The sequence below is a fragment of the Acanthamoeba castellanii genome (assembly GCF_000313135.1).
Source record: "Acanthamoeba castellanii str. Neff unplaced genomic scaffold scf7180000084770, whole genome shotgun sequence".
NCBI classification, from domain to species: Eukaryota; Discosea; order Longamoebia; family Acanthamoebidae; genus Acanthamoeba; species Acanthamoeba castellanii.
This window is the reverse complement of record NW_004457532.1, coordinates 70287-80891: the sequence shown is the minus strand read 5'-3', so window position 1 is coordinate 80891 and position 10605 is coordinate 70287. Positions and strand designations below refer to the sequence as shown.

Below are 10605 nucleotides of genomic sequence, written 5' to 3'. Positions count from 1 at the left end.
GTGTGTGTGGCGAGAGTAGACAGCCAGAGCCCGAGTAGTGCCAACGCCACCAAGATGGTGGCCGCGGTGCGGCAGCAGATATTGGATTTCTTCAACGCTTCGGCCAAGGACTACTCGGTGGTGTTCACCGGTGGCGCCACGGCTGGTCTTAAGTTGGTACTTACATCCGCCTGCACGTCCACTCAGCGTACAGTTACCTAGTGGGAGGTGCGACAGTGACCTGCAACGCGGGTGTTACTTCATCTCGTGACCACCAGGTGGGTGAGTGCTTCCCGTGGACTTCGGAGAGCGAGTTCCGCTACGCGCTCAAGTCTCACAACTCGGTGGTGGGCATTCGCGAGTATGCTGCTCACTTCGTCTTGGCGGCTGAAGCGACTACTTTCTTGTCTGACCACCGTGCATGCACGTCGTCAACGACAGGTATGCTCTGGAAAAGGGCGCCTCGTTCAAGGTGGTTGAAATGGAAGAGGAGGAGGAGGAATGGCGAAAGCATGGCGACACAGGCGACCGGGGAACGCAGGACAACAGCAGCGCGCGCAACTACAGTTTGTTCGCCTTCCCCGGTGAGTGCAACTTTTCGGGAGCCAAGTACTCGCTGGAGTGGGTCACGCGCTACCACAACAAGCGAGGCGAAGACAAGACGTGCGTAGCCCTCCCCACCCGCCATCTTCCATTTGCCCCGCGCGTTGCACTCGGCTTCGTTTAACTACGAAAGATCACGCCAACTCTGCTCTGTAGGTGGCTCGTGCTGGTCGACGCAGCAGCGCTGGCCGCAAACACGCCGATCGACTTGACAAAGTATCCGGCCGACTTCGTGGTGACATCGTTCTACAAAATCTTTGGTTACCCGACGGGCATCGGTGCCCTCCTCGTCCGCAATGGTAGCCACTCCCTCTCTTCTTGGTCCAAGTGCTCACTCGTCGATCTTGGAGGCCTCCTCACACAAGAATTGCACGCATCTGAAACTCAGAAAGCGCCGCACTGTTAAACAAGACCTTCTTCGGAGGCGGAACCGTAGAGGCGTCGCTTAGCACGGAGAGGTACTGCAGCAGATGTGACTGACTCGAGGCACACGATCGGTACTGACTGGCGTGCGCTCAGGTACCACGTGCTGCGGAAGTCTGCCTCAGAGCGATTCGAAGATGGCACGGTTCCGTTCACCAGCATCGTGGCGCTGAAGTTCGGCCTCGACACCCTATTGCAGGGACCCGCGCCTGGAGGTACTGAGCAGCGCAGCCCACGCAAACAACGCTGGCCTGTGGTTCATCGCTGCCTCGATGGTCTCTTCTCAGGGATGGCCAACGTCCAGCGACACACGTTTTGCCTTGCGCAGTATCTCCACGCCCAGCTGGCCGAGCTTCGCCACTACAACGGAGCTCCCGCTGCCGTGATCTACGGCCGGCATCACCTCAAGGACTCGTCCCAGCAGGTAACCCTCACCTCGTCGTGTTCGAACGTTACGCATGTGACCGCGTAAAGAAAAAGGGGCATCACCTAACCCACCAGCACGCAGGGTCCGATAGTGGCCTTCAACCTGCGCAAGGCGTCGGGAGAGTGGGTGGGCTACAAGGAGGTCGAGCAGTTGGCGGGGATGGAGAACATACACATACGGACGGGCTGCTTCTGCAATCCCGGCGCCTGCCACTACTATCTGGGCCTCACGTCCGCCGAAGTCAAGCAAAACCTTGCGGTACGTGTGCCACCATCACATTTTGGCTTTGAGACTCAGTGATGATGATGATGAATGCCCGACAATACAGGCCGGTCATGTTTGCTGGGACGGCCACGACGTAATGAATGGGAAACCCACCGGCGCCATCCGGGCCTCGATCGGTTACATGACTTCCTGGGAGGACATCGACGTACGTGAATCGCTGTCCCCCGGGGTGGGCCCGGCACTCCACACCCCGCAACCGCTCTTACCCTTTCTCTTCTCCCTCACTCTTCCAGACCTTTTTGAGTTTCCTTCGAAAGTATTTCGTGGAGACTGGGCCTGCGCTGGCCACTGTCGGAGCTCTGAGTTCAGAGGCGCACAAGGAGCTTGACCTCCGCCTCTCGGGTCTGTTCGGTGCGTGAATACTTGATGATGGCCCCAATCGATCGCTGGCCCTGGAGTACTTAGCGTTGTGTGTGTGGCGTGTGGCGGGGACACAGTCTATCCGATCAAGTCTTGCAAAGGGTTCGAGATCAGCGGCGAGTGGGGGATAGGAGATCACGGATTTGTATATGACAGGGAGTGGATGATTGTAGATGAGACGGGGTCCGGTATCAACCAAAAGAAGGTGCGTGGCCTGCTCACATACCGCCCACCCCCTCAGTGCCTGCCGCTACCGCTTCCGCTCAGCCCAACGCCTCCACTTCAGGTGAGCAAGTTGTGTCAGATTCAGCCTACAGTGGATAGGGAGCAGGGCAAGCTGCACATCGATGCACCTGGTAAGCACCTCCCTCCGCAAGCCCCACATTCTCAGCATTTATGATGACACCACACTCAGCTCTGTCCACTCACTGACGGCTTACCAGAAATGGAGCGCCTCTCGCTTGACCTTGCCCGCTTCCCCGATGAGGAAATTGCGCTGGACGTGTGCGGCGACGCCGGCGCAGGCCGGCTGTACGGTGACGAAGAGGTGAAAGAATGGTACCTATGCCTCCCCTCTCAGCTCCCCCCCATTAAATGTGACGTCACCAGCGCTGATGCAGCGCTTCACTGCAGGTTGCATTCGTTTTTGGGAATCAGGTGCACCCTGGTGCGCAAATCGCCGACCAAGCTGCGCAAGGCTGGTCGGAGCCGGGGCGGACAGACGGAGGACGAGGCGGTACGTGCTTATTAGCATTTTAGCTTCACGGCTTCATATCATCAGCATCATGCTTTAAAGTGACTCGGCGACCTCGCACGCTCTTGCATGGGAATAGGAGGGGCCGAGGCGAGAGATAGCGTTCGCCAACGAAGGGCAGTTTTTGCTGGTGTCAGAGAACTCGGTGGACGACCTCAACCTGCGACTGCGCGCCAAGGCCAGTCCGCTCCAGATGGAGGCCACTCGCTTCCGCCCCAACATCATCCTCCAGCGCACGCCGTCCCTCCCGCCCTATGCCGAGGACGCCTTTGCCGGCATCATGATCGGCAACCAGGTCTTCAATGTACGCCATCAATTTCCCGCATTCCCGCCTTTGATCAGACGCTGACATTCGCTCGCCTTGGGACTAGGCCTTGGGGCTTTGCGGTCGGTGTCGCATGGTGGGTATCAATCAGGCCACGGGTTCGTTCGACAAGGAGCCCCTGCTCACCCTCGCCTCGTATCGACGGAACAGCGTACGTACCTTGCCACCGTCATCTTCCGCAGTGATGAGGATTACACACGCTAAAACGTGAATTATGATGTACAGGGAATGATCATGTTCGGCCTGCAGCTGGTGCACGACAAAGAACGATCCCCGCAACCTCATGTCATCAGCCTTGCCGCGCCTGTGCGCATCCTTGAAGAAAGTGGGCTGTGATAAAACCGCCGTCGTGCGCTGCGTCAGTTCGTGGTGATTGAGGGAGAGGGGGGGGGTAAGAACAAGGGAAGCAAACTGAACGCGTGTTTCGCCAGTCCTGCTTTCTCCGTGTGGAGCTCTGAATAAGTTCCTTTTGTGACCAAACGTCGAAGATTTTGACAAGATGGATGAGCTGCCGCCAGAGGTCTGGCAGTGCATGTTTCAGCACCTGCTCGAGGGGGTGGGTCCCCAGCGCTCTCTGCTCGAGGCGCTATCGTGCGCCGCCGTGTGCCGCCGTTGGCGCGCCATGGCCCATGCCGGGGTGGGAGGCGAGCTCGACCTCTTTTCCTGGCGCAAGGCGCTGGGCGATGCGCAAGTGGCCCAGGTCGCGGGGCGCTTCGTCCACCTCACGGCCCTCTCCGTCTCTCGCTGCCCGGGCGTGACCGACGCCTCCCTCCACGCCATCGCCTCCAGGTGAGTGCCCTAACTCTTGCGAACAACCCCCCCCCCTGCTGACCCTCGACCACTCGAACTGCTGTAGCGAGTGCAGGACGTCGCTGACCCGCCTTGAGCTGCTGGCCTGTGAGCAGGTGAGCCTGTGTCGTGTGTGTGTGTGTGTGTGTGTGCAAGTGCGCCACTCATGGTGTGGGTGGGGTGTACAGCTTGGGTCGGATGGGGCGATGCAGCAGCTGTTGACGCAGTGCACGCGCCTGCGAAATCTCACCATCACCAACAGCTCGCTCGTCAAGACCCTGGGGCTTGTCGCTGCTCGTCTGCCCGGCCAGCCCGTCACCTGCATTCCCCCGCTCGTCCTCCAGACCCTCAAGTATCTCCCTCCACTCGTGTTCTAGCTGTAAACGACCATGGTCTAACCACTTCGTGCCAGGCTGCGAAGCTGCGCGAACGTCAACAACTCCACCCTGGCGCTCATCGGCCGCGCTTGCCCCGACCTGCGCGAACTCACCCTGACCGGATGCAGGAAGCTCTTAGACGAAGGCCTGTGCCGCTTGGTGGGCCTGGAGGACCTCGTCCCGCAGCCCACCGACCCGTCGGCCTCGTCGTCCTTGGCGCCTGCTCCTGCGGGTCCGTTGACGGTCGTAGCGCAACGCTCTGAGGTGACTGCCGAGCCGGCGGCGGGCTGCACGCGACTCGAGAAGCTGGTGCTCCGGGGATGTTACCTTCTCACGACAGCCGGTCTGCTCCGGGCCATCCCAGTGCTGCTCAACCTCACCAGCCTCGACATCGGCGCCAACCGGAACGTGGATGACCACACACTGAAGGGCCTCGTGCCCTTCCTGCCCAACCTCACCTCGCTCTCCCTGGCGACCTGCATCAACGTCACAGGTACGTCTTCTTGGCGTGTGGCGTGATCACTCGCTCACACAGCGCCGGTGTAATCAGACAGCGGCTTGGCGAGGGTCGGTAAGTTGACCGGGCTGACCTCGCTCAACCTGCGGGCGATCAGCGCGATCACGGACCACGGGCTGCCGCACCTGATGACCCTCTCGCGCCTCTCGCGCCTGGTGCTCAAGTTCTGCCCGCGCGTCGAGGGCAGCGGGTTCATGAGCTGGACCATAGGTCCGCAGCTCCCGCTCGAGGTGCTGGACCTGCAGGGGCTGGAGCACCTGACCGACAGCGCCCTCGAAACGCTGTCGACGTCGGACTACGCCGGCCGCCTGGCCGATCTGGACCTACGCTCGTGCCCCCTGGTCTCCAACCGGGGGCTCCATTTCATCACCGCCACCGCCACCAACCTGCGCACGCTGCGGCTCGAGGCCCAGGAGGAGATCGACGGCGACGGCCTCGCGCTGGTCCAGCGCCGCCTCGGCCACAGCCTCACCACGCTCGACCTCGAGCGCATGCCGGGACTCACCGACGACGCCGTCGCGCAGCTGGAGTGGCCCGCGCTCGAGATCCTCAGCTTCCAGGACTGCGCGCAGCTGTCCGACGCGAGCGTGCGCACCGTCAAGGACCGCTGCCCGCGTCTCCGCCTGCTAAACCTCAGCCGCTGCCCCAACATCACGCCCGCCCAGACCGACGAACTCGCGCAGCGCATCGAGACCGTGCTCCGCTAGCATGTAGCCTTGCGAACTGTTGTACAACCATTGTATTTTCCTGTGTGTGCGTGTTATCAGGGCGCGCAGCAACGAGCGAGCGCGTCGCGGATGTGCGCGCGGAGCGGGTCGGGCATGCGCGGGTGCGGCTCGAAGTCGATCACGGCCAGGTCCACCCGCACGAGCGTTGCGAGCCGCCGGTCGGTCACCAGCGTGAGGCGCCACTCGACCTCGAAGTAGTGCTCGGGGTCCTCCTCCCGGTTCGCCGACGACTTCTCGCGTCGCGTGTGCGTCACCACCACCTCACCCTCCTCTCCTGCATCACCATCATCTTCATCTTCTCCTTCAGCTTCGTCTTCGCCGGCGCGGCGCTGTCGGTGGCCACGTTCGAAGTCGACGAAGATGCGCCAGGCGTTGGGGCCGTGCATGTCCTTGGTCATGAGGCCCAGCTCGCGGAGGAAGAGCTTGATGCGGAAGGCCGGCGCGTAGATGGCCCGCTGCTGGACGAGCTTGAAGAGGCCCATCAGCGGCCCGCACGCGTAGGCGCCCGAGTCACGCAGAAAGACCACCAGCGCCAGCTGCCCGTCCGCCCCTTCCTCCTCCACGAACTGCGCCATCATCTCCTCCAGCCGCTCCACCACCCCATCCATCTGCTCTTCTTCCTCGCCACCATCGCGCAGGTGTCGTCGCACGGACTTGGCGCCGCACATGACCACGTCGGCCAGCCGCTGTCGCCGTGCCCTCTGTGTCCGCCGCTCCTCGTCGGCTTGCTCCGCGGCCGCGGCGGCGTCGTGGTGGTGGTCGTGGCCGCCGCTGGTGGTGGTGGTGGTGGTCTCCTGGTGCGAGGCCGGATAGAAGGCGGCGGAGGCGCTGTCGGGGTAGGTGGCGAGGCCGGGGTAGGCGGAGGTGGTGAGCGGGGACTGGAAGGCGATGCGCCGGGCGAGACGGGGCAGGTCGGCCGGGATGGGCAGCCGCTGGGGGTCTATGCTCCACATCTGATTCATGTCTTCGAAGATGGAGGGCAGGCTCGCGACATCAAGCAATGCAGAAGAAGATCTGGATGGGAAGGGACGGGCTCGTTTTTGTGGCTGTTGACGTAGGATGAGAAAGGCAGCAGCGGCCACACACGCGAGCGCTGTCGCCGCCGCAGCAACAACCCACCCGGCCGGTACGTTGGAGGACATCGTGCACGTCTCGAAAAATAACGGTACCATTATTATTTTTATTATTATTTAGCGTGTTTTTTCACATTAAACTAAAGTATTTCAACAATCCCATGTTGCTGGATCCGGTGATGTGCTTGCGTTGGTTGTGTCCCCTCGCGAAGTGGCTCGTTCGTGGTTCCTCCTCAGCACCGCCACCCGGAGTAGCGTGTTGCCAGCGCCAAAGCTGCACTGCCTTCGGCACACATCGGGCTTCGAAGAGGTTGGACCCGTCGTTGGCTGCGCCAGGCGAGTGTAGGGAGCAACCCTCTTGCCGCGGGTGTGGCATGATGCGCCGGCAGCCTTGCGATAAGAAGACATGTGTCGTGTACGCGTTGTGGATAGATAGCTTTATGTGATGAGTGGAGTGGACGTCCTGTGTTGAAATGGTTTTTCTTTTTTTCCCGGAAAAGCTTAATTTTTTATGACCACTGTAAGCATGGGTTTGTGGCGGGATTCGAACTGAGAAGTTACTCCGAACCTGAACTGAAGCAAACGGCCACCACAATAACCCCACACCACACACGATTGCGGTTTGGCGGTTAGCTTGATAGGAGTGAAGATGCCACCTGCCATCTGCCCGAAATGCGGGGGCTCGGAATCGGACAGCTATGAAAATTCTCTCATCTGCCTGGCCTGAACTGGTCTAATCGCGTTTTGGTTGCTCGCATTGATAGGTGCTGGAGGAAAGCAACATCGTCGTAGAACAGACCTTTTCCGAAAGCGCCGGTGGCAGCTCGGTGGCCGATGGCCAGTTCGTCTCCGCAACTGGGAGCTCCTTCCGTGGGTTTGTGTGCCCTGCTTGTCCACCCTCTTTCTTCTTCGTCGTCGTCCTCGAGCCTTTCATCTTCTCATCTCTCACCGCTGGCGGCCTGCGCTTGTGTCGTGGTGCAGCATGCGCGGTGTGAATCGCGAGTCGCGCGAGATAACGCTGGAGAACGCGAAGCGGCGGATCAGCAGCATGGCCGGCTCGCTGGGCCTGACCGCCCACCACACCGAGTCGGCCTTCCGCCTCTTCCTCCTCGCGCTCCAGCACAACTTTGTGCGCGGCCGCAAGTCCGAGTACGTCATCTCCTCCTGCCTCTACGTCGTCTGTCGACGAGAGAAGACCGCCCGTACGCCGTCCCCGCTTGCCACAACCCATACAACACCCACGCACGACACACACATGACACACACACACACACGACACACACACACACACACACGGCCACGCCAGGCGTGACTAACATGTCGTTGCGTGGGCGGGTGTGCAGACATGCTTATCGATTTTGCGGATGTGCTGAACGTGCCGCTGTACTACCTGGGCCACACGTTCCTGGACTTTTGCTCGCTGCTCAACCTGCAGCTGCCGGTGATCGACCCCTCGCTCTACATCGAGCGGTTCGCGGCCAAGTTGGGCTTCGGCGACAAGACCCACGCGGTGGCCAACACCGCCCTCCGCCTCGTCCAGCGCATGCGCCGCGACTGGATCATCACCGGCCGACGACCCGCCGGCATCTGCGGCGCTGGTGCGTCTCGCTCCTTGTGTCGTGTGTGTCGTTGTGTCGTGTGCGTGTCGTGTGTGTCTTCCATGACCCACGCGTTGCACTTGGCTCCGTTTAATCGCGACAGATCTGCTCTGCAGGTGGCTCGTGCTGGTCGACGCAGCAGCGCTGGCAGCAAACACGCCAATCGACTTGACAAAGTATCCGGCCGACTTAGTGGTGACATCGTTCTACAAAATCTTTGGTCACCCGACGGGCATCGGTGCCCTCCTCGTCCGTAATGGTAGCCACTCCCTCTCTTCTTGGGTCGAGTGCTCCCTCGTCGATTCTTGGAGGTCTCACACAGGAATTGCACGCATCTGCGATTCAGAAAGCGCCGCACTGTTAAACAAGGCCTTCTTCGGAGGCGGAACCGTGGAGGCGTCGCTTAGCACGGAGAGGTACTGCAGCAAACGTGACTGACTCGAGGAACACGATCGGTGCTTACTGGCGACTGTTCGCTCAGGTACCACGTGCTGCGGAAGTCTGCCTCAGAGCGGTTCGAAGATGGCACGGTTCCGTTCACCAGCATCGTGGCGCTAAAGTTCGGCCTCGACACCCTATTGGAGGGACCTGCGCCTGGAGGTACTGAGCAGCGCAGCCCACGCGAACAACGCTGGCCTGTGATTCACCGCAGCCTCGATGGTCTCTTCTCAGGGATGGCCAACATCCAGCGACACACGTTTTGCCTTGCGCAGTATCTCCACGCCCAGCTGGCCGAGCTTCGCCACTACAACGGAGCTCCCGCTGCCGTGATCTACGGTCGGCATCACCTCAAGGACTCATCCCAACAGGTAGCCCTCATTGTTCACGCTGTGACCGCACCAAGCACCGCCTAACCCACCAGCACGCAGGGTCCGATAGTGGCCTTCAACCTGCGCAAGGCGTCGGGAGAGTGGGTGGGCTACAAGGAGGTCGAGCAGTTGGCGGGGATGGAGAACATACACATACGGACGGGCTGCTTCTGCAATCCCGGCGCCTGCCACTACTATCTGGGCCTCACGTCCGCCGAAGTCAAGCAAAACCTTGCGGTATGAGTGCCACCTTCACATTTTGCTTTCTGAGACTCAGTCATCAATGATGATGAACGTCAACAACGCAGGCTGGTCATGTTTGCTGGGACGGCCACGACGTAATGAATGGGAAACCCACCGGCGCCATCCGGGCCTCGATCGGTTACATGACTTCCTGGGAGGATATCGACGTACGTGAAGCGCTGACCCCTCGCACTCCACACCCGCAGCCGTTCTTACCCTTGCTCTTCTCCCTCACCTCTCCCAGACCTTTTTGAGCTTTCTTAAAAAGTATTTCGTGGAGACTGCGCCTGTGCTGGCCACCGTTGGAGCTCTGAGTTCAGAGGCGCACAAGGAGCTTGACCTCCGCCTCTCGGGGCTGTTCGGTGCGTGAAAACTTGATGTGGCCCCAATCGCTTGCTGGTCGTTGTGTGCGGCCCGTGAGTGCTAACGGCGTGTGTGGCGTGTGGCGGGGGCACAGTCTATCCAATCAAGTCTTGCAAAGGGTTCGAGATCAGCGGCGAGTGGGAAATAGGAGATCACGGATTTGTATATGACAGGGAATGGATGATTGTAGATGAGATGGGGTCCGGTATCAACCAAAAGAAGGTGCGTGGCCTACCCCTTCCGTGCCTGCCGCTACCGCTACCGCTCAGCCCAACGCCTCCGCTTCAGGTGAGCAAGCTGTGTCAGATTCAGCCTTTGGTGGACAGGGAGCAGGGAAAGCTGCATATCGATGCGCCTGGTAAGCACCTCCCTCCGCAAGCGCCACATTCTCAGCATTGATGAAGACACCACGCTCTGCCCACTTACTGACGGCTTACCAGGAATGGAGCGCCTATCGCTTGACCTTGACCGCTTCCCTGATGAGGAAATTGCGCTGGACGTGTGCGGCGACGCCGGCGCAGGCCGGTGTACGGCGACGAAGAGGTGAAAGAATGGTACCTATCCCTCCCCTCTCAGGTTCCCCCCCTCTCCATAGAATGTGACGACAGTGCTGATGCAGCTTTTGATCACTGCAGGTTGCATTCGTTTTTGGGGATCAGGTGCACCCTGGTGCGCAAATCCCCAACCAAGCTACGCAAGGCTGGCCGGAGCCGGGGCGGACAGACGGAGGACGAAGCGGTACGGGCTTAGCCTCACGACATCTCATCATCATCATCAGCACTGTCCTGCTAATAAGTGACTCGGCGACCTCGCACGCTCTTGCGTGAGAATAGGAGGGGCCGAGGCGAGAGATAGCGTTCGCTAACGAAGGGCAGTTTCTGCTGGTGTCAGAGAACTCGGTGGACGACCTCAACCTACGACTGCGCGCCAAGGCCAGTCCGCTCCAGATGGA

The 10605-nt window shown here is 60.5% G+C and overlaps 3 protein-coding genes across 3 annotated transcripts in view; 2 read left to right on the top strand and 1 right to left on the bottom strand.

Moving 5' to 3' along the window:
- ACA1_263020 (Molybdenum cofactor sulfurase, putative) overlaps positions 1-5546 on the top strand; it is a gene marked incomplete at both ends in the record, with an annotated part of 5642 nt that extends 96 nt beyond the window's left edge. Inside the window, 22 exons of the mRNA XM_004341240.1 lie at positions 76-156; positions 258-340; positions 421-642; positions 739-881; positions 971-1040; positions 1102-1220; positions 1293-1429; positions 1514-1690; positions 1761-1862; positions 1951-2068; positions 2155-2282; positions 2364-2433; positions 2521-2635; positions 2735-2813; positions 2911-3135; positions 3203-3307; positions 3382-3481; positions 3645-3945; positions 4022-4061; positions 4134-4297; positions 4358-4815; positions 4873-5546. Of these exons, the coding sequence (XP_004341288.1) occupies positions 76-156; positions 258-340; positions 421-642; positions 739-881; positions 971-1040; positions 1102-1220; positions 1293-1429; positions 1514-1690; positions 1761-1862; positions 1951-2068; positions 2155-2282; positions 2364-2433; positions 2521-2635; positions 2735-2813; positions 2911-3135; positions 3203-3307; positions 3382-3481; positions 3645-3945; positions 4022-4061; positions 4134-4297; positions 4358-4815; positions 4873-5546 (3711 nt within the window). The remainder of the gene's footprint in view (positions 1-75; positions 157-257; positions 341-420; positions 643-738; positions 882-970; positions 1041-1101; positions 1221-1292; positions 1430-1513; positions 1691-1760; positions 1863-1950; positions 2069-2154; positions 2283-2363; positions 2434-2520; positions 2636-2734; positions 2814-2910; positions 3136-3202; positions 3308-3381; positions 3482-3644; positions 3946-4021; positions 4062-4133; positions 4298-4357; positions 4816-4872) is intronic.
- Positions 5547-5602: 56 nt separating this feature from the next.
- ACA1_263010 (uncharacterized protein) lies at positions 5603-6235 on the bottom strand (the record flags this gene model as incomplete). Its single annotated transcript, XM_004341239.1, has 1 exon — positions 5603-6235. One exon carries the CDS (start codon positions 6233-6235, stop codon positions 5603-5605), a length of 633 nt encoding a protein of 210 aa, XP_004341287.1.
- A 1387-nt stretch (positions 6236-7622) lies between these two features.
- ACA1_263000 (Molybdenum cofactor sulfurase, putative) lies at positions 7623-10403 on the top strand (the record flags this gene model as incomplete). The annotated part of the gene is made up of 14 exons (XM_004341238.1): positions 7623-7842; positions 7984-8238; positions 8342-8476; positions 8561-8654; positions 8720-8838; positions 8911-9047; positions 9108-9284; positions 9356-9457; positions 9535-9652; positions 9748-9875; positions 9942-10011; positions 10094-10154; positions 10175-10207; positions 10313-10403. 14 exons carry the CDS (start codon positions 7623-7625, stop codon positions 10401-10403), a joined length of 1740 nt encoding a protein of 579 aa, XP_004341286.1.
- Positions 10404-10605: the final 202 nt, after the last annotated feature.